This window comes from Lepisma saccharinum, chromosome 13, assembly GCF_977018435.1.
Source record: "Lepisma saccharinum chromosome 13, izLepSacc3.1, whole genome shotgun sequence".
NCBI classification, from domain to species: Eukaryota; Metazoa; Arthropoda; class Insecta; order Zygentoma; family Lepismatidae; genus Lepisma; species Lepisma saccharinum.
In genome coordinates, this window is record NC_139241.1 from 52,861,335 (window position 1) to 52,884,954 (window position 23,620).

At 40.2% G+C, this 23,620-nt stretch overlaps 1 protein-coding gene across 1 annotated transcript in view; it reads left to right on the forward strand.

The window, feature by feature from the left end:
- Positions 1-536: 536 nt before the first annotated feature.
- ZnT49B (solute carrier family 30 member 9) overlaps positions 537-23,620 on the forward strand; it is a 57,181-nt gene continuing 34,097 nt past the window's right edge. Inside the window, exons 1-4 of the mRNA XM_083134178.1 lie at positions 537-828; positions 2,679-2,815; positions 11,131-11,352; positions 13,673-13,868. Of these exons, the coding sequence (XP_082990304.1) occupies positions 2,719-2,815; positions 11,131-11,352; positions 13,673-13,868 (515 nt within the window). The 5' untranslated portion in view covers positions 537-828; positions 2,679-2,718. The remainder of the gene's footprint in view (positions 829-2,678; positions 2,816-11,130; positions 11,353-13,672; positions 13,869-23,620) is intronic.

A 23,620-nucleotide genomic window follows, 5' to 3' on the forward strand; every position in this document is an offset into this window, starting at 1 on the left:
TGCAGCGAAAACTCCATTTACTTCCATTATAAGCAGACGAATACCATGCACCGAGACCCTATGACCGAGACCAACACCAGCGCCTCTAGCGGTATCATATTCGAGTGGAACCAGCCAGAGAACCCAGAACCGTGCCGTTTTCCACACTACGTTATTCAAGGCGCTGTACTTTGGTTTTAGTTGATCGAAAGGTCTTTTGGACTACGCTTCTTGTAGAGCTACAAATGGTTCCTATCATTCTATTGTTGATATAGAAATCCATATTTACAACCCCCGTACAGGGGGGGGGGGTTATTCCACTTCTCTGCTTTGGGGCTGTTCGTCAAAATTTTGGAGGGTGCTGGGGGGTGTTAGGGGTGTGTGGATAAATCACTGGGAAGCACTTCCGCCATAACTTTTCTATGCTTCCACCTACGATTAGCAAGAGGGATGGACAATTTGCCTGTTAATATTTTTGCATCCCACACTGAGCATAACGTATGTCGATCAATCACCGTGCTGCAATTATCTTTCTTATCTGTAAGACTGCCGTACTATTAATATTTTTGGCCTGTGATCCTGTGCTAGCTTTGTATTATGTCAGCTGGATTATGGATTAGAAAGTCAAACGATTTGTCATTTACCTTTCTTATTACGTACAGTGAAGTAAGGTGTACATTGTATATTTTCCAGAACGCCGAAGGTTTTTATCATTTGTAGTTTAAAAATTTGCCCAAATTATTACTGCTTGTCTGATTTAAGTATGAGTAGTTACTATAAGGACTGGTGGTGTGAATGAAATTTCGTAGGAGAAGCAATCGGGGCATAATTCATCCTCTAATAAGTAAGGTCAGTAATATATAAATATAATAATATTGTTTGGATATTTTAAGAATTAGTATATTTTATAAACATTGCATTGTTTTTTTTACTTGTCTAGCTAGGTTTTGAATGTTTTTTTATTACCACATTTTTATGTGATGAACTAGTGATCTTTACATTTCAATTGATTTTATTCTGAAATTTTAAAATAAATAATATTCATATGTTCATGTACTAAATTCTATTCCTCATATTTTTACTATACACTGTACCTATGTTCTGTCTTCATTTCAGCCTGTTCTCATTAATAAGCCACTATACTAGGAATTTTAGGTATCCTTCACCACTGGGCGAATTTCCAGTGAAACTACATACTTCATGAACTATTGTTCTATATGGAAGTAGAAAAAAATTTACCATTCTTCAAATTTGATATCCCACAGCCACCTATGCCAGTAACTAATCATTCACCCTCGAAAATTTCTGCTTTTTTTAATTGAATCGACAAATTTCAGTGTTTTATTTGACATAAAATATATGTCTGGATGCTGAAATTAGTAATAATTGAGCTATTTAGCCTCAAAATAAGAACATCATACATCCAATTCCTTCTGTCCTGAGGCATTTTCACCACTTTTTAAAACAAAATGTCATTGTATGCACACTTTTAATTCCAAAAGGCATGCGTAAATTCTAACCAAATGTAAAGCTACTATCAGCATCAGCCTTAACATTCGTAACAGTCATCTTGGTTCATTGATGTGCTTTTTATCTCACCACCAAAGTTCCCAGCTTTGAAGCCTGTACTAGGCATGGATGTTCTTTGTCCCTTCATCTATTTAATCTAATCATCACACATTTTGATCGTTGCGGAGAGCCAAAAGTGGCCCAAAAAATAATGTAAAATGTTGGAGATTTAATAGTGGCAACTATATATTTACAAGTGAAACTTTTACAGCCCTTCGATGTCACCAGGGATGTGTACAACTCGTTGCCAGTGATGTGGAAGTCATAGTGTACCTGTAGCAGCTCGTGTTCAATGATTCGAATGGAGCAGTCTATTGCCTGAAATATATCTGAAACAGTTGGGAAGCAAGTGCCCTTCATCTTAGGTATCAAATCAGTCACAGGGGCTTAAGGTTGGGGAGTATGGGGATGGTAGGCCTGCCAGACCATCAAGCTAACAAGTCAGCCACAGGCACCTGGGCATTGTCCTGCAAAATGGTGGGATGATTCAGCAGAAAGTCTCGCCTCCCTCTTCTTTCGCAATGCAGATTCCGTACATGTGTCATGAAGATGTTGATGGCACTTGAGTTGTAAGGCTGCGAGCACATTCAATCTTCATCCAACTCTGCTGTTCCTGCTTTGAAAACATTGTTGTGACTACATAGATTTAGACTGCCAACTCCAACGATACTCTATTTTTGTTGTCACTGCGCATGCGCCTAGTGTTGGAGGGAAGAGTCTCTTAACTGCTAGGTAGGTTATGTATCAAATTGAAGTGTGATATATGCAAGAGGCACTGATTCTGTTTCATGGCGTATGTATAACAGTGTCGCTACTATTTAATCTCCAACCCACGTAAACTACAAATACTAACACTTCTAACAACTTGAAATTACTAAGACAAATTTTAAAGAAAACTGTTATCAACAAATGATGTACATACATCCCTTGGAAATACATATTTCCTGGTGTGTAGTTGTTGGAGTGAATAGGCTATGTGAATGCATCACTGTCCATGTTGACATATACTTGAATTTTATCATAGTCCTGTAGTGGCCACCCTGATATACTAACAACTATTTGAAACTGTCTTAGCTTGAAAAGGACGAAGGTTAAGTTTAAAAGTGAAAGAGTATTTTGCCTTCTTCCAGACCTGGTGATGATATCTGTGTAGCAGCTTTAAGGTGAAGAATGCTTCCGAGGTCTTTTCCCTTTATTAAGGTTCTTTACCACAATGCACTTAGGCAGCAGCAGAAGACCTTGGTGGGGAACAATTTACCACACTGTGGTAAGTATTGCTCTTTCTGATGTTTACCATTTCAGCATTTATATCGTATGTGTTTTGTAAATAGGGTTGTACAATATTGGAAATTTGATATTACGATGTATCATTAAGAAAATATTGTTACAGGTGATACGATATTTTTTCCGTATCGTGATCTTAGCGATATATTGTCTCCATGATATTGCTAATTATTGTGACAATATATCATCGACATGATATATGTTGCCAAATATTGTGATGATATAATGTCGCCGACACAATATATATTGCCAGAATATTGTGACAATATATCATCTACTAGCAAGGCAGCTAGTTCCATATAGTGGAGACACCTAGAAATCATTTATTTCGCACTTTTTTACATTGCTAACATACAATTCTGCATTGCGGAGCATTTCTTTAGGTGTAATAATGAATTTCTAATGGAAATAATGTCTATTTCTTACATTTACAAGTACTTACTGTTCTTCCTTTTCTTGGTTCTCTAACACACAATATGGCGATAGCGTACTGGTTCATCGCGCAATGTGGCAGTGTTTTGTCGATTTGGAGTGTGAATGCAGTGTTTCAACCTTATTCACCAAAAAATACCTAATTTCTTGGCCGGATTGGAAATTATGCTAATACCTCGTTAGCCCCACAAACCATTTCCGGTAAGGTTCGGTTAGTTTAGTCAAACATAGTTTAAAAACTTCAAGATGCATCCTAGACACGTCATCTTCTTGCGAAAACACGGTGTGGTTTGCAACACTTATTGGAGGTTACGTCATCTAAAACACGTAACATTGTGTTCACGTGCAGAAAGCAAATGGCAGCAACAAGAATTCCGTGTCGGAGAGAGATTTTCCCAGAAGAAAACATGAATTGGCGGTGGAAAGGATAAAAACTACATTCCCGAACCTCAACAACGCTACAGAAAATGATTTTCATAAGTATTTTTTTCTGTAAAAGTAAGAAATCCGTCTCCACTATACGGAACTGTTACTATTGAGATTTCATCATGCTATGAATGCAATTTTTACATGTTCGATTTCGATGTATGTCTGTTAACACATACTGCGGAGTTTTAGCGATTACTTAAGGTTTTGTTCAATATATGCTTTCGTTTAGTTTAGGCAGGTTAGGTTTGGTTCCCTTAGCAGTAAAATAAAGTCATAAATGCTTTCTACTAAGGTTCCGATTTACTTCTACATTCATTCCCATGCTTCTACGATATTTACTGTTACTTGTCGATGGAGAATATCTTGTCCATGAGAAGTGTGTAAGGTAATTTTCAAGTTGTTTTTTTCAACATAAATAAGTTTGTTCGAGTCCAAACAGTGCTCATTACTTTAAGGAAGGTTCAAATTTCGTGAGACAATGATTTCCAAAATTCTATGATAATTAGTCTTTGTGCTAGGAGAAATCATAAAAAAATCGGAACCGTTCCCGCAGGAACATTTGGTCATCTGACCCCACATACGTAAAGCTGCCATGTTCCCAACTGCAAAGCACTGGTCTAAAAAGTCATTTAGGGCCCAAAGCTTATCACACAAACACATTAAAAGATGACGTAAAAGGCCGTGTGAACACAGGGCTTGACTCTCAAACACGTTAAAAGTCCCACTTAGATGTACACGTTGATGAGTTGTGCAACGAACTGGCGTGGCCTCTCGTAGAATGCCGGAAGTTCTTCGGTTGATGTCCCCGCCCCCTACCTTTCCTCTTCTATATTGGGTGAGCTACGTTACATCAAGTTTGAATTCTTTAAACACTTGAGCCATGCTAATCGTGATCGGAGTGACCCGGAAACCGCTCTTTTCTTTAATTGATCTTGATCGCTTAAACATCTTCTCTATTTAGTTTATTACTCCTATCTTTGCAGATAGATGCCACTTCGTAAACATTCCGACTTATCGGTTTGTTATTTATCCTGACAATCTCTCGTTTCTTAATTTCGTGTTCTTCTTCAATTATATGTTCCGATAGCCCAGTTCTTGGTATCCCTTCCTGAATATCTATCGGTTCACCCCATTGGGTTTTCATGCTTCTGCCGGTTTGCCCTATGTATTCTTTATTACAAACACACTTTATACTATAAACCCCTTTTTTTAACTTCCTCTTCGTTCGCCTTTTCCTGACTGTCTTTCTTGTATTCTGTAAGATACTTCTCTACAGTACGCTGAGCCCTCATCCCACATTTGATACCATATTCGTTGACCACTTTTTCTATCTTTTCGGATACTCCGTTGAAATAAGGGATACCTATGTACTTATACTTCTTTTCTTCTGCATCAATTCTATTCTCTTTCTTCTCCTCCTTCCAATCCTTATCCTTATTTTCCCTGTCTTTTCCACATATTTTGTGGGCTTCTCTATGAATCCTATTTAAGTCATTCTCCTTATATCCGTTCTTTTTATCCACTTTGGAAATCCATTCCTCTTCCTTTTTCTTTTTGTCCTTATGATTGCACAATCTTATACCCCTTATAAAAAGTTGAGGAAAACGTTATTTTTAATCCTTCTAGCATGCTCTGAATTATTGTGGATAAACATATCTCCAGCTAAGGTTTTATAAAATACCCCTGTCTTTATTTTCGTTCCCGTTTTAATAATCTTCAAATCCAAAAATCCCATTTTATTTCCTACCATTTCTTCTTTGGTGAATTTAATTCGGTCCTCTTGTTCTCCCAGCAACTCAAGCATTTTTGTGAGATCTGTATTTCTCCCGATTACCAAGATATCATCAACGTATCTTCCGAAGTATTTGACGTTTCCCCCCACTTGTTCAAAGGCTGCTTTCTCGAGGTAATGCATAAAAATCCCGGAAATTGGGTTACCCATTGCTTGTCCCTCCCTCTGTCTGTATATCCCTTTATTGAAACTAAAATAGTTGTACCTAGTGCATAAATCGAACCATCTCATATACTCCCATGCCATGATGATGTCGACTCCTTTCTCCCTGAGTCACCTAAATAAGCAATCGGCAGCCTTTTCCTAGGGATGCTGGGGTAAAGGTTTACGACGTTGAAGCCCATTATTTTATCTTCATTAATTTCGAATTTTTCAATTGCTTCCTTTACTTCCCGCGAATTATTCACGCTATATTCGGTGTTACATTCTATTTCTCTAATCTTGGTTACCAGAGTTTTTGCCAAGTTATACCCTGGGTGGGAATACATGGAGATAATCGGTCTTAACGGACCACCTCCTTTATGGTTTTTAGGTATTCCGAAAGCGATCGGTATCTCCCCTTTCTTACATCCTTCGATCAATTTATTTTTCTCAATTCTGGCTAGCGTAATACTGGTTTCAATTCCTTTCTTGGTTTCCCTTCTTATCTTGCCTATAGGTCTCTCCCTCACTACCTCGAAATCGTTGCTACAGAACCATTCTTTCATTTTCTTTCTGTATTCTTTCCGATTGATAACTACCATTTTCTTTTCTTTGTCAGACCTAATTAGGAAAACATTATTTTCTTTAACCCAGGTTTTAACATTGCCTAATTTTTTTTATATTCTTTATGTATGTTCTCTCTTCTTCCCCCCCCCCCTGTCTATCTCTTTTTTCCCTTTCATTTCTTTTGTAATCTGGTTTTCAATAATATCATGTATTTTGTGTTTAGCCTTGCTTTTGTCTTCTCTATCATCATCCCTATTCCCTCATCTGCTACTATGAAATCGTCTTTGGAGATCTTTTGATTCCCAATGGCAAATTTTTGTCCTTTCCCCAGGATTTCCTTTAGGTCTTTAGGTAAAGTGAAATTAGTTGGGTTTAATACGTTGTCTTCCCCCTTCCCGTTAACTACCCTACTTTCATTATGTTTCTTGTTTTTACGTTCTTTCTGTCCAATCCTAGTTAACTTGTTCCGTATAATGTTTCGGTGTTTAGCTACTTCTACATACTTATGGTGCCTTTCCTCGATTTTAACTTTTAACGTGTTTGTGAGTCAAGCCCTGTGTTCACACAGCCTTTTAGATCAGTCTTTTGACGTGTTTGTGTGATAAGCTTTGGGCCAAAAATGACTTTTTAGGCCAGTGTTTTCAGTTGGGAACATGGCAGTTTTACGTATGTGGGGTCAGATGACCAAACGTTCCTTTTTATTCTATTCTACCCAACCTCACCATAAATTCCTAAGTCCGTGTTATATCTGACACGGCTAAGGTGTAGTTACACTGGCCTAGTAAGGTAACCTGATGAAGGGATCAGTGGAATCCTGAAACGTAGATTTCGTTAAAATCAATACTCACTATCGTAAGTACCTTTATGTATCTACATTTTATTGTATACTAACTTATTCAACATGAGTAAGTCACACGAGCACTAAATATGAGAAGGAATTATACATGTATATGTACTAAAGATGAAAGCGACGAACATTAGATATCTATGTCCATTAGTTGATATATATAATCCTTTTTTCTTTCTTATTTTTATTCAATTGTATTTTTGTATTCAATATTCATCCATCATACATGTAATCAGTATGTGTTTATATGTATATTCCATTTGTACTTTATTTTTACTTTACTTTGTATTAATCACCCAGACAAGGGTTTGTTGTAAGAGTGGCCCTCGAGGCCAAAACACGCCCCCTCTAATAAAGACGATTTTTTAATTATTATTACTATTATCTAGTTGATATCACCCGAACAATATTTTTTCAATATCACGATATATTGTCTGGATGATAGTTGTAAATTTAAAAGTGGCATCGCTGTCAGGAGGAGGTGATAACACTGTGCATGTGCTATGGGACAGTGATCATTGTCAGTGGGGGCCCATGTCGATGTGTGGAGTGCCAAAAGTGGTCGGTGGAGTGAGTGCCGTTGTGTATGTACGAGGTTGAAATGAACACCCATTTTGTTCACTGCAGTAAAACATGTTTGCCAAGGTAAAACCGATTTTGGATCAAAATCCTGGTGGCTCGTGGCAAAAATGCACGAGAATGTCATCAAGACTTGCACGAAGCCTGTAGCAAGAATACCTAGCCATATCTGATGGTTGCACAATGGGTAAGTGCATTTCTTGAAGAGGTTGGGATGTGTGTATGAGAACATGAGAAAAATTGCATCTTGCTGGGTTCCCTATATTGTTAAAGAAAATACTATAATTTTATATTGGGCATGTGTAAAGATTCTAAACAATGAAGATGCAACATGTATTTACCGAACACCATAGAATTTTCCTGGAAATTACACAAAATTCAAAGTTTCCATTTAATTTGCATCATACTGTGCTCAAAAACTGCATTTTGTGATTGAACAACAGGTATTTTAATAATTAAGGTGATTTATGGATAGGCTTCCAAGAGACGTCACTCTCTTCTTCAGGGATTGAGGTCTTGGAAAATCATCTGGTTGATATCTCAGAAAACCACTTCATCATTCGCCACCAGGAAAGCTTCATAAATTATTTCAGGCATTTTACAGTATGCGGCAAAACAAACAGTACTGAAATCACATCATTGACAATGGTTTATTGTACAACATAATGAGACATAAAAAATGATGTGAAATGTGAAATGAAATGCAATGAGAGTTAGAGATTTACGTCTGTACATAATGTGTTCGAAATGTCCCCCGCCACTGCGCACACATTCCTCATAGTGTGCTTGTAGATTGAGGAACATGTTAGTGAACATGGGTTGCTGCAACGACACAAACAATGACCGAATCTTCTTTCGCAACTCTGGTATAGTGGACGGGGGGGGGGGGGGGGGTCATGTGATCGGAAAACGTCCTCTTTCAGCATACTCCATATGTAGGCATCGGGAGCCGTGAGATCAGGGCAGTGGGAAGGATAGGGGAAGTCCGTTCCACGGGAAATGAGGCGATTTCTAAACTCTTATCGCAGAAGAGCAATTGAGGTCCCCCAGTGTGCGCATTAGCTCCGTCTTGTTGCATTCATTGTTGTTGTAGCGGCAGATTTCTTGCGCGGCAAAAAGCGCGCAAATCACGCAAGAATGGCTCAATAATCAAGTGTCTGTATCGTCCCTGGTTCACAGTTTGTGGATTCACGTCTTCATCCTCCACGAAATACGGGCCCAATATTCCATGTCCCGACACTGCACACCAAATCGTAACCCGCGTACTATGCAATGATTTCTCAATGATTACATCTGAGAAAACGAGTTGTTTGTCGGTTGATGCACCCATCAAGGTGCACACAACACTGATCCAGTACGACGGAACTTCTCGATGACGGACAAGATTATTGTGTTGCTTGGAGCCGCCTTGTTGAATCGTTCTACGAACCGAGTTTTCACAACCCTCACGCTCGGTCCATTCTGTCGCCCAACACCGTATGAGCGGAAGTAGTGCTCGACAATAAACACCTTCTCCTCTGTTGTGAGTCCCATTCTCCTCGCGCGAACTGCACACAACGCTAGTCCACACCCAAGTGGACACGCAGGCACCGCTGCTGGCTGAAACCACTTTGCACCTGCGCGCACTCTGTCCGTGACTTTCGGTACTGTTTGTTTTGCCGCATACTGTAATATTCTGATGGAAATCTTCAGTACTTTGAGGCAAATCCAATGCTTATAGTTGGAGTGGAGTACTCGCTCTCTAATATTAATTAATATTTGGAACAATTTTAATTGTATCGATTATTGGTTCAAAGTGATATCGGCTCAGCCCTACTGTTTTTTTTTTACTATTTCCCAATATGCTCACTTTAGCTGATATCAATTGAGTTATAGTTAGTCACTCTGTCCTATCCATAATTCTAAATACACTGGTGAAAACAATTAAAGGGACAAATGGTATTTGTTAAAAGAAAAGAAAAATATGGAACGGCGAGCAGCAAAGAACGGAGCAGACGATAGCTACGTGTGTTGCACACAAACCGTGCCACGCAGTTGTCGATGACGTCGTATGGTGGTGGCACTGTGATTGCGTGTGTGTAGAGGTACCCAGTTGCTCGGCGTGGATCGGAGCCGCAGTATGTTGTGAAACACCTTAGCATTGGGCAATCCATGTGTTTTGAATTTCTGTGTTTACCCATCGTTAGTATGGCGAGTCGGCATCGTTTAGATGATGCCACAAGATGGAGGATAGTTGGAAGACTCGAGGCAGGCCAATCACAGGCAACCTGTTGTAGGGACCTCGGGGTTCCGAGAAATGTGGTGTCCACGCTGTGGAAACAGTTCACAGAGACAGGAACAGGGGGCCGCCGACGTGGTAAAGGCCGCAAAAGGGCTACAACGTCGGCTGAAGACCGTTATTTGCGATTTCTCGCCAAGAGGGATAGGTCCGCGACAGCAACACAGCTGTCTCGAAACCTGTATAATGCAACAGGGACACCAATTTCACACATAACAGTCGCCCAGAGACTGCATGAAGGTGGGTTGTATGCGAGGCGCCCTGTAGTGTGCATCCCTTTGTCTGTGCAGCACAAAAGGGCCCGGTTATCATGGAGCAGAGAACACCTGTATTGGACGGATAATGATTGGGGGCGCATTCTCTTCAGTGATGAGTCGCGATTCAGTCTGGACAGCGACTCAAGACGTGTTCTCATCTGGCGAGAAACGGGGAGTCGATATCGGCCCTCAAACATTGTCGAAAAGGACCACTATGGCGGAGGGGTTGTGATGGTGTGGGCGGGCATCATGACAGACGGGCATACGGACCTTCATGTGTTCGATAGAGGTTCTCTGACAGGTCAGCGATACAGGGACGAGATCCTTGCACCCTACGTGCGACTTTTCCGCGGAGCATATGGACCGCAGTTCATGTTCATGGACAACAACGCCCGTCCACATAGGGCGCAGTTGGTGGATGAATACCTTCAATCAGAGGATATTCAACGATTGCCGTGGCCTGCGATGTCCCCTGACCTTAATCCGATAGAACACGTATGGGACGCCCTTGGATGCTCAATTGCAACCCTCCAACCAGCTCCAACAACCATCGCTGAGCTCAAGTGTGCCTTAGTGCAAGAGTGGGTGCGGTTGCCACAGGAATTGCTAAGGACCCTCGGACACAGTATGCATCGCCGATGCCAGAGTTGTATTGCTGTACGGGGCGATCATACGCCCTATTAGACATGTTTTTTTGGCCTCACTGACAGAGCGTCGGGCAGCTGCTGTGCTGGACATTTGGCATTTTTGGTTTTCATGGGTGGCGGTTGTACCCATGTTTGTTTTCTCATCTATTGTTTTGTTCTGGGATGATATTGTGGCCACGTTTGGCGTTATTTCGTTGTTATCTTTTGTTTTTGCATTAAAAACCATTTTTCCCTTTAATTGTTTTCACCAGTGTATTATGTAATAACATTTGTCCAGTTTACTGATAATAGGTGATGTTTGCAATGAAAACTAGTAAATGTTTTTCCAGGCTGTTCAAGACAGTTGAGCATGCTTGCAGAACACCTAGAGAGGTTTCATAGGCTTGGGCATCCTACAAACAGCCATTTGGTATGTGTGAAGCAAGCTGTGGACCTTTTCCAGAATACCAGGTCAATTGCGTGGAGCAAGATTTTGGGTTCTTCCCCAGGTCCTGATGCCAAAGACGTTAGCCAATCAATCCAGCAATTGAAGAAGGACATCCAAACTAAAGGTATATTGTTCTGTATGTTCATATTATTATTAATGTGTTTTTCTTTATCCCCACCCCTTCCCCATGAAGAAACTGATAGTCTTCTTCTTCTTCTTGAGGTGCTACAACTTCATGTATTGAAAGTTTTAGCATTCTCAAAAACATCTCTCCACATTTTCCTATCCTGGATTCTCTTCGTCCAATTCTTTACTTTCATGTCTTTCAAATCTTGAATTATTTCATCTTCCCATCGTTTCTTTGGCCTACCAAAAGCTCGTGTTCCAAGTAGTATCCATTTATATATTTATTTTACTAATCTTTCATCAGACATTCTATTTATGTGCGCATACCATCTTAGTCTTTTTTTCTTTTTTAAAAAAAGACACACACACACACACACACACACTCTCTCTCTCTCTCTCTCTCTCTCTCTCTCTCTCTCTCTCTCTCTCTCTCTCTCTCTCTCTCTCTCTCTCTCTCTCTCTCTCTCTCTCTCTCTCTCTCTCTCATATATCTGTGTGTGTGTGTGAGTGAGTGAGTAAGTGAGAGAGAGAGAGAGAGATTTTATGATATTTTCATTGTTAAGTTCTTCGTTAGTTTGTATTCTCCAATTTCCCTCAAGTTCTTTCAGAGGTCCATAAATTCTTCTTAAGATTTTCCTTTCAAATATTGAGAGTTTCTGTTTACAGGAGTCTTTGATTAGTGAAAAACATCATCATTATTATCATTTGGAACATTCGTTATCATTATTTACTCGCTCATATGGGATGATTAAAAAATCCCCGAACTCTTATAAGACATGTCCAGAAAGTAGTATCCAGTTGGTAATAAAGAAAAGAATGACAGAAGTGAATTGAGCAAATCCTTTATACTCAGAAAGTACATGCTTTGAGTTATTTTTATACATAGGCTCTTATTGTACCAGAACGTTTTGTGTACCCTTGTCATACACTTCACCTCCAGTCCACCGAGAAAGCTCTAAACATCCATGCCTCATCCTGGCTTGTCTGTCAAGATGCTCATATCAAAAGTGAAGACAAGTGAAGTCAGGAATGAATGATGGAACCTGTCTAATTTTTGTTAGCATTCCTCGGTTAATGAAAAGCTAAATCTAAGTGTTTTGATAACATCATTCCTTGAATGGCTAGTATATGCTGAGAACCTACCCAGCCCACCTTGTTTTGTATAAATAGTTGTGGAAGGTAGAAGGTAAGGAGTACAGTAATACATTTTAAAAAATAAAACAGTTATTACATTAACACACATCTTCTAATAACATTGCAGTATCCATTATTGCATATTTCTTCATACTGGCCAAGTGCATTAAGTGGTCAATTCTTGATCTCCCCACTGACTGGGTTCCCAGGTTCAAGTCTAGGCATAGGCATGGGTGTTCTCTCTAAGTGCACCTTCATCAACTTCATGTAATCATCACTCACCCTCATCGTCGCAATTAGCCTAAAGTTGCAGAAAAGTGACGCTAAATAAAAAAATATATAAAATACAACTTCATACTGACTTGGTGACCAAGCATATTCAATATCTTTGTGTTCCAGCCTAGGCATGGAGTTATTTGTGAGTGTAGTTTCATTATTTTAACTTCATCATGGTGATTAGCCAAGAGTGGCAGAAAGTATTGTAAAATATGAATACATTCCTACTGCCACTGCTGCAAACACTGCCAGTGTGATCTGGACTACTTGTGATGAGTAAGCTATACTGAATCCATTTCATAATAATAACTCATGCCGTAACAGCCCGTGAGGGCCAGTGTCTGCCTACTGACTACCTGCTTTGTGAAGATCATCCAACAAGTTCCGGGTGACATGTGGTCAGCACGACGGACCCACAGTCATTGTTGTAGGTTTGCATGACAGGGTTACGCTACTTATTTGTAGCTTCTCAATTTCCTCATGATGGTGGGTGGCTACATGCCCCATACACAGGTCAAAATCTCAGGAAAAGTTGTTATACTTCCCAAGGAGAGACTAACCTGCATGTGTCCAGTTGCCGGAGCCCAAACTTGTGCCATAGACCTCACGGTGCAGGACACTGACCCCATTTCACAAAGCAGAAAATGACTGTTACGACATGACCTGCATGTTGTGAATCCTGGCAAGCCAGCAATGACAGTTGTAGCATGAAAAGTCATTATTAGACATTGAATGACCATCTGTTATGACTTTAGGCTCAATTAGGCTATGTGCACACATCGTGAAACGTGATCAAATGCTCCCGAAGGTGATCTGATATTCGTCCGTTGAATTTGCTTCAGTTACTTGTATTGATGTTTATACAGCACACACTAGTATGGTTCACAATAGGACTTTTTTTTGTACAGCACAGAAGAAATTAACGACATTTGAGACTGAGGGGAAGACCAGCTTAGAGAGGAACTTCATCACGCCTGTTCGAGCCATGTCAGATTTCCTCCTGAAGCCAAGTGACCTAGAAGGGCTACGGAAAACGAAAAGACGATCGCCGTATGAGAATGAACCTCCGATCACTGTCTACTGGAGGAAGGATGTTGAAGAAAAGTAAGTAGTATTAATTAAGGATTTTTGCCAGTGCCAATAACTGGTATTCTGCCGATCCAATATAAAATTAAAAATGGTCCTTCAAGAACATGACTCATTAATTAATATACCAAACACAGAGGTGTAAAGTGGTCAATAAAATCAGTAAAAGAGTGTTTTTCATCATGGTCTGTAATTTCAGTTTTTTGTTCCTGGAGTTTCCAACCTCCATTGCAGAGTGTTTAGCATATCATTCTACGATGCGAGGGCTCCCATGTTTGATTTCCGGCTTGGGCATGGGTGTTTTTTTGTGAGTGACCCTTCACCAATTTCGTTATTATATCATCACTCATCCTCACCTTTGCGATTAGCCAAAAGTGACAGAAAAGCAAAGTAAAATAAACAAAGTCAATCCTGGAGTCAGTATCTGTGATTGAAATTTGTGATTGCAGATAATATATAAGTTTTATTGAGTCAACATGACTTACAGGAGGAAAGACAAGAAAGACAAGATGGCGGACAGCACGATGCAAGGATAGCGAGAGCTCCCATATCTTTCCTTCCACTAGGCTGGTACATTTAACGATCAAAGTCAATTTTCCATATAATCAAGTACCAGCATTGTCAGTGTTCACGACAAGCCTCTTAGTGGTGACGTAAACATCATATGAATATACTTTTTACGGCATTTTTACCATGACAAAGCCGAAGCCCTCGTTGAATGTGGTGTCTAACCGTGTGGAAAGCGTGGAGGAGCGACTTCGGGAGTTTGAGAACCGCCTGCGGGACATCGCCGGACAGCAGACACCCCTTGGTAGCGCCGACACCGGAGTCCAGCCGGCGTTGCAAGATCTGAGCGCGGCCTTCCTGGATTTCAAAAAGGAGGCCGCAGAAACGCTGAAATCCGTAAAGTTGGACATCGAGGCTCTCAAGAGATCTTCGAACGAGAACGCCCGGAAGATCGACGATCTGGAGATGTACTCCAGGAGAAACTGTCTCCTGCTGCACGGCATTCCGGAAACGACCGGCGAGAACACGGACGAGCTCGTTCTTCAAGTGATCCGGAAGAACCTGAATATGCAGGACATCAGCATCGATGACATTGAACGTTCCCACCGCATCGGTCCCCAGAGGAGAACAGTGGCGGACGCAGTGAAGTCCGGGAAGAGGCCCATCATCTTCCGCCTCTGCAGTTACCGTACGAGAGATTCTATATGGAAGAGAAAGAAAGCTCTGAAGGGATCAAGATTCCTTCTGACAGAATCCCTGACGGCCGCTCGACGTCAGGTGCTGCAGAGGGCTAAGGACCAAAACGGCCCCAGGAACGTCTGGACCCAGGATGGAAGGATCATTATACTTCGTAGCAACGGGCATAAGATCTCGGTCACGATGATGGAGGACTTGCAAAAAATCGAGTGAACGTGGAGGGGAAAGGACACCCTGAGACATGGACATAAAAAAGCTCAGCGACCATTTTAAAACTGTGTTGTACATACATTGTGCAAGTTTCTTTTCTACATATATTTGTTATTCTTTTTTGTGTTTCCGTGTTAGTGTATATGTTTATCTGCGTGTGTGTGTGCTTAAGTGTGTTGCAAAGGGTTTTCAGTGTTCTGCAAACATCATCTCTTCTGCCGCCTTGGTAAGTAGACTTATAATTCCTTACATATCATGCCTTTCCCGATCATCCAATAAATTGAAATTCAACTCTCTGCGATGGCTGGAACCGGTAATTTGGTCACTGTAAATTTGGCAACGCCCCCATCCAGCCCATTTGCGGAACTCGGAGACTTGTCCCTCTCCCCAGGAAGTGTGACCGACCCCTCCCCACCCCCTTCACGGCAGACGATTGTAAACTTTTTTCCCAAACCCAGGTCAACTTTCGCCGCCGGCAACCTCAAAGTAGCGCACATAAATGCCCAGAGCACCCTCAAACATTTCCTCGAGATCCAAAATATATTTTCCACGCTCGAGCATATCGATGCTCTTTTAGTCTCCGAAACGTGGCTGCAAGAGTCCCTCTCGAGCGATCTGGTGCATGTGGCGGGATTTAAACTCTTTAGGAGAGACAGGATCGGAAAAAGGGGCGGGGGAGTAGCAATATATCTAAGGGAAGACATTAACGCAAAAGTAATAGGAGAATCTCACGGAGAATATAACTATTCTTCCGAATTCCTCATTCTCGAAGTCACCGTAAGACAACAAAAGGTTCTTTTGTCCGTAGTGTACCGACCTCCTTGCACTTCCCTCGTCAACTTCGAAAATGAAATCGGGAATTTCTTGCCCAACTATGAACATTCGATAATTTTGGGGGACTTTAATATCGATCTCTGCTGCACAAAGAAAGAAGTCACGTCGTTCCGGGACACGGTGTCTGCTCTGAACCTTTCCATCTGTCCTCTCGACCCAACTCACCACACTCCAACCTCTGAATCGTGGATCGACTTAATTCTTGTTTCCAGCCCATCACGCGTAGTAAGTCACGGACAAACCCCAGTACCCGGAATCTCTTACCATGACATGATATTTTTATCTTATGAGCTGCGCGTTCCCAAGTACAAAGCCAAACTTGTATGTTACAGAGACATTAAAAACATAAACGATGCACAATTATCTGCCGACGCCGCCCTTCTCCCATGGCACGTAATCAGCACGTTGCCCACTCTCGACCAACAGGTGAATCTCCTTAACACTTTCATTCTCCAGTTGTACGACAAGCACGCCCCGGTGAAAAAGAAACGCGTCTCTCGCCCCCCTTGTCCGTGGTTGACGGACGACTTGCGGCAGCTCATGGCAGCCAGGGATCGAGCCTACGGCAAACATCGAAGGGACGTAAAGCGCGGCCAGTCGGCAAGTGGCAGTTTCGAAAGTTTCAGAATCTTACGAAATCGTTGTAACCAAGAGGTCAGGAAAGCAAAGCGTCGATTCGCGAACGATCTTCTGAATTATGAGAAAAAGTCGGATGTTATTTGGAAAAAACTGAAAACTTTAGGGGTTGGTAAACAAAAAAGGAACGATCAATTAAACTTCTCCATAGAAATGTTGAACGAATATTTCAGCGAAGTTCAAACACTGGACAATAATGTAAGGGAAGAAACAATACGAACGATTTCGACCACCGTTCACAGCACCGCACCAAAATTTTTCTTCTCGCCCATTCGGCCAGAACACGTTCAGTCAGCTCTCAATAAAATAAAATCCACTGCTGTGGGAATAGACGAAATCTCTGTTCTAATGATTAAAAAAATTCTCCCGTACTTTTTAATGATTAAAAAAATTCTCCCGTACGTTCTCGTTCCTATAACAGGCATTTTTAATTTCTCCCTGTCCTTCGGCATATTCCCGTCGATTTGGAAACTGGCTAAGGTTCGCCCTCTGCCGAAAACAAACAAAGTTCTCAGCCTCGGCGACCACCGGCCGATAAGTATTCTTCCGGCTCTGTCCAAAGCTCTCGAACACGTTGTCAGTAACCAAACGCGTAATTTCTTATCACGAAACAATCTAATGAATCCCCTCCAATCGGGATTCCGGCGCAACCATAGCACCTGCACAGCGCTCATCAACGTGACGGACGACCTAAGACACGCCATGGACATTAAAGAAGTAACTATTCTTGTACTTCTGGACTTTAGTAAAGCTTTTCAGACTATTGACCACGACATCCTGCTATCCAAGCTGTCCTTCCTGTACAACTTCTCTGACCCAACTGTAGCTTGGTTCCGTTCGTATATTAATGAACGCCAACAATGCGTCTTCAACTCTGGTGAGAAATCGTCGTGGCGATCAATCAGCGCCGGTGTCCCCCAGGGAACCGTCCTCGGTCCACTCCTCTTCTCTCTGTACATTAACCATATTCCTGACGCACTCGAACACTGTAAATATCACATCTATGCAGATGATGTTCAGCTGTATTTGTCATTTCCTCCAAAGAATATTGAAAATTCAATTCGCGATATAAATTATGATCTGAACAAAATCAGTACTTGGTCAGCTAATCATGGGCTACTAATTAATCCTTCGAAAACCCAAACTATTATTATAGGTTCACAAAAAATGCTTTCAGCATTTGAAATTTCTTCCCTCCCGCCCATAATGGTCTTAGGGAAAGCTATTAAATTAAGTAAAACAGCCAAAAATCTGGGCGTAATGTTTAATCAGCATCTCTCATGGTCAGATCACGTAAATTTAACTAGTAAAAGAGCCTTCGCTGCATTACACGCTCTTGTTCGGCTTAAACATTTTCTACCCGTTAGCATTAAAATCAAGCTGGTGCAAGCACTTGTTTTTCCACACTTCGATTACTGCGATTCTGTCTATTCCGAATTACCAGATGATCTCGCTCAACGTCTTCAACGAGTACAAAACACCTGCGTCCGCTTTATTTTCGATCTGAAATATAGGGACCATTTATCCGTTTTCTTTACAAAGCTAAATTGGCTCAAATTAATTGATCGGCGAAAGGTACACAACCTCACCCTTCTCTATAGGGCAATCAGTTCAAAGGAACCGGCTTATCTCTCGAGCAGATTCTCAATGCTTTCCGAATCACACAGCCTTGACACCAGATCGCGAGGGAGAACTCAACTACTCATCCCCCTTCATAACTCAAATTTTTATTCAAAATCTTTCACCGTTTCTACTTCTCGTCTTTGGAACTCACTGCCCCTCGAAATCCGAAACTCATCTTCAGTATATGTCTTTAAGACGCAATTAAAACATTTTTTATTGGGCACAAATAGTTAGCACATTATATTTTAGTGATAAATTGCATACAGTTAAGCGCAGAACAACACTGAAAATCCTTATTCACCTTAATATTTCAAATCCCTGACTACTGTCATGAATATCTGATTGTGTGTGTGTGTGTGTGTATCTGTGTGTTTTGTTGTATGTTCGTGTGTATAGGTTAGGATTTTATTCCCGTATGCATTTTTTTTTCTTATCATTTTTTTCTGTAATTTTTTCTTTGTAATTTTATATTTCTCTTTTTATATTTTAAAATTTACCTTTCTATGTAATGGTTTAAATGTTGTTGTAAACATGGTTAAGTGGTAGAAAAGGCTACAAAGCCTTAACTTCACCATGATAAACAAGACGCAATAAATAAATAAATAAATAAATAAATAAATGTAGAAACCAATGGAACAAGGGAATAAGAATGCATGCAGATGCAGTGCAGAAAAGTATGGAGAAATGTATGAATTCATGAATAACTTATTTTTTGTGCGAAGATGTAAACATCTTATTGTAATTATATTTTGATCTTATAATTATTATTTTGAAAAGGAATGTTTTGACCATTACCTTTTGTACAATAATGGAAACATATTTTAGTCTTCTTAAGAACATTTATTTTGTGTTCAATTTGGAGACCAGTTTTTTTTTTATATGCTAATTTATCACTATGTAGTAATTAAGTTGGTCAGTAAATTAGTCAGTATTTTGCCACTTAAATCAATAATTTTAACCCTTTGATTAGTTTCCACCCTTTCTAAGTGGTGACAGCAATAGGTTTTTACCTTTGGAAAATAAATTACATAGAGATATTTTGATATAAAAAACCAATTCACAGGAATCATACATTTAAATTGTAAGAAAATTTCAGAATATTGTGCTAAATTATAGGCTACTTATGGTTATATTGGATCAGTAAAATTGGTAATTTTACAGATATGAAGATAAGCCCATATTAACCAATATTGATAGGGAATCAATAAATATATCAATCCCAGTATTAATACTACTGCCTAATACTGCTACTAATTTCATGGTAAAGTACTATTGCAGGCTACAATTCCGGGGGTACCCTATTTGAATCCCTGCTAAGGTAAGTGTGTTTAAAAATACTGCCAATTCACTATTTCCTTATACAGGGTGATCGAAAAGTTCCCGAACCCAAACTTCAATTTTTTTTTTCGCCTGTTGTTATTATGATAATGTCAAAATTTCTGTGGAAGCTGGTTTGCGAGGGTCTTGGCTGTACATGACACAAGAGATGGCGCTGGAGTGTGGCGCTAGCAGTCATAGCGAGGAAATGAACTACGAGCAGTGCTGTTAACAAAATAATCAGGTAAACCAAACTAACACTTAACCTAAACTGTGAAAGCAAGGAACAAGTGGACCTTACCTGCGTGAATGTGTAGATCTTTCTCATTGGATATCTGGGTGGATGTAGGCACATCACAAGAGATGCTGAAAGTGTCCCCCATGCTGCAGCATGCATAAACGTATGCGACGGCATTTGTTTCGTGCTACGCGATGCAGAATAGGCACATTAATTGCAGTAATGCACTGGGCAATGTTGGTTTTCAGGGTATCTAAATCGTGGGGATTATTTTCGTACACTTTCCCCTTCAAATAAATCCACAAGAAAAAATCGGGTAAGGTTAAATCAGGTGATCTTGCCGGCCAAAGCCCTGATGAAATCAGGTGGTCATCAAAAAATTCACGCAGAAATGACATGGTGGCATTGGACATATGGCATGTTGCCCCATCTTGTTGTAACCACACATCTCGTTCACAACGCCGCTCCAATTTCTTGTTTGCTGCACTGTATGATGTCGTTTTCAAATACTCCTCTAACAAAAACACATGCTCCTCCACCGACAAACTCATCCTTGCAACTGGCGTGATTATTTTGTTACCAGCACTGCTCGTAGTTCATTTCCTCGCCACAACTGCTAGCACCAATCCCCAGCGCCATCTCTTGTGTCGTGTACAGCCAAGACCCTCGCAAACCAGCTTCCACAGAAATTTTGACATTATCATCATAACGACCGGTGAAATAAATTTTTGAAGTTTGGGTTTGGGGACTTTTCGATCACCCTGTATCTCTTCGTATAACCACAGCATATATAACGTACATATTCCATGAGTTGGAGACATCTGTTGGTGTATTACTAAACTACTAGAAAATTACATATGATGGTACCTGAGACAAACTGAGTAGTCTTGAAGCTTTCATTATCTTTGGTGTGGAATTGAAGTGTGTAAAGTGAATCAGGAATGGCATGGGGTCAGCATCCGGGAGTTGGCAGGAATAGTAAGAGTAAGAACAGCTGCCAAAGAAGACATTCCTGGCAAATGCCCAAACCCAGTATTTTTTTTTTACCGGCACATGCACTGTCTTTGTTTTCCTTTTGTTTTTCATTAGAAGAAGAGGAAACGAATTTCAGAAGGTGTGTGTGTTTCATTGGCAGAGGAAAAAGTTGAAAACTTATTGCTTGTGAATGCAATTGTTTCATTAATTTATATTTTCATCCAATATGTTTGAAGTTAACCTAAACAGTGGGGAAACGATATAAAAATTGATGAAATGTGGAAGTATGAATTCTGGCTGGAATGATGCAAGAGAATTGAAATCTTGTGAGCAGTGAAGAACAGGTTAAATTACATTCCTTGGGTGGTAGATTTTTTGTATTATTTAATCATATTGTTGAAGTCACATACCAGCATGTTTTTCAATTGATTGTTTGATTGATTGAGTTGGGTTTTAAGTCCACTTTATGCCAGCCTCTGTTGCAGATTGATTAGCACAGCATGCTACAATGCCAGGAGTCCTGGGTTTCGAATCCCGGCATAGGTGTTCTTTGTGAGTGTCCCTTCATGAATTTCATCACTCATCCTCATCTTTGCAATCAGTCAAGAAGTGGCATAAATGCAAAGTAAACCAAATCAATCAATTAAGTCCACTTTATGCACAGGTAGGCTAATCGGGATTGGACCTACAGTTTAACCTTTAGGAGCCCGATCGTCTCGATTGAGATGCTCTCATGTAACTCTCGGGGGTCTGATTGTCTCGATCAAGATGCTCTGTTAAGGTCGTAGTTTTTATGTTATAACTTCGCTATTTTTGGCTAGAATTTCGATTTTCTTTTTTCATATTGTTGTTAACACATGTACTTAACAGAAATGATTGTTGCACGTTTTTTGTTTTCATGAAAATGGCGGGAAAAAGCAACTTCTTTTTTGCATCTTTTTTCAAGGGAAAAATTTTCATCGGTACCCGAGGTCAGAGGGAATGTTTTCTGTGCAGGAGCAAGCGGGGGTTGGGAGTTTTGGGGAGGGGGAAGAGGGGTTGTTGAAACTGCGTGGTAATAATGTAAAAAAAGAAGATTTTTTGGGGGATTCCCCCTTCCCCCCTCCATATATACGCCGAATGTTCATAAATTTTATATCGTCTGAATCTGTGATTCATTCCGCGTACAACAGTATATCATTCATCTTTCTAGGGCAGGGGTTCTCAATCTTTTTGGGCCTGCATCCTCAAATTAGTCCACACCCCCTCCCTCTAGGCGTAATGAATTATTGATGTGCAAAACTGTGCTGTTAGGGTTAATAAATCTAACTCAAAGAATGCTGTTATTAAATGCAGATATTAAAAACTACTAATACTTGTTTTGTTGATAGAACATTTTCATTAATTAATAAAAGTGCTTAATAGGCCTACGTTACAAAGCATTCTGCCCTCACTGCAGTTAAAATTTCAAGCTACATCATTTGGTTTTATTTCTTAAGAACACAATTAATGAGTGACAGAGAGAACCATTTACGGAAGTTTCTTTTTTGAGACCTACACAAGGGGTTTGTGTGTTGAGAACCCCTGCTCTAGGACAATCAGCCTCTGAGCTACAGTCATTTCATGGTACCGCTGCATTTTGAAGCTTGAATCAGTGGCATGCTGACCATTCCTTTTGGGGGTACAACTCGTGTTACATTGGTCATATGATAATAATGCAAATATTTTTGTGTTCCTTACATGTTGGCGATAATTTCCATGTGCATGTCGACACTGTCATGGGGGGAATTGGAATTGGAATTTTGAGTGCTCTTCCCTGCCACATATATGCCGAATTTGCATAAATTTTATATAGCCTGAATGTCTGGTTCATTCCGTGTACAACAGTATATCACTCATCTCTCTTGGGCGATTAGCCTCCAATCTACACTCATTTAATTGAAACTCTGCATTTTGCTCGAAATCTGCTCGGGCATCAAGGGGGTTACATGTGAAAATGGCCTTGGGCTCCAAAAGGTTAAAGTGTTTTCCAAATCACTAAGTTTCCACTGTGCAATGTGTGTGCACTGGGTATCGAACCAGGGGACCCCTTGATTACAAGCCAACGGCATTACCACGATGTCATCGGGAGGCTCACATGCATGTTTTTCAAGAACCACGTACAGAGCAGTGATGATGCTGAGAAGTATGTGAAATGTTTGTACTTCTCTACAATCTTCCAGTCCAATTTTTCTTGTATGAACACATTGCTTGCATTGTAGAATTATTTCTCTTGTAGTCTACGGTTGTTACAAGCATAAAAACATAGTTTTTTGTTGTGACATTTCAGGAGAATACACACTCCCTTCAAAGATAACTAACTGTATATTTAATCATACTAAAAATAAATGTCTGATGATGGGAGCGTGTGTTCTCCTGAACCAACACAACAAAAAACTGTGTTTTTATGCTTGTAACGACTGTCATGTCTCTTAATTTAGCTTCTCTGATTCTGGGACTAATGTTTCTTTTTTTCCTGAAGTGCTTATGTTTAATTTTAAATAAATGTTAATTAGGGCGATACCCATGCTGACATATTGATATCAGCCAATGCCGGTGATATCAGTATTTAGATACTTTTCTAGCATTTTGGTCCAGCAAGATATGGAAGAATGCACTGACATTTTCACAGAGTTTAATTATCATGGGAATTATGCAAAGTTTGAAGTTTCTATTTATTTTGCACCAATATTGTGTGAAATATTAAGTATTTAAA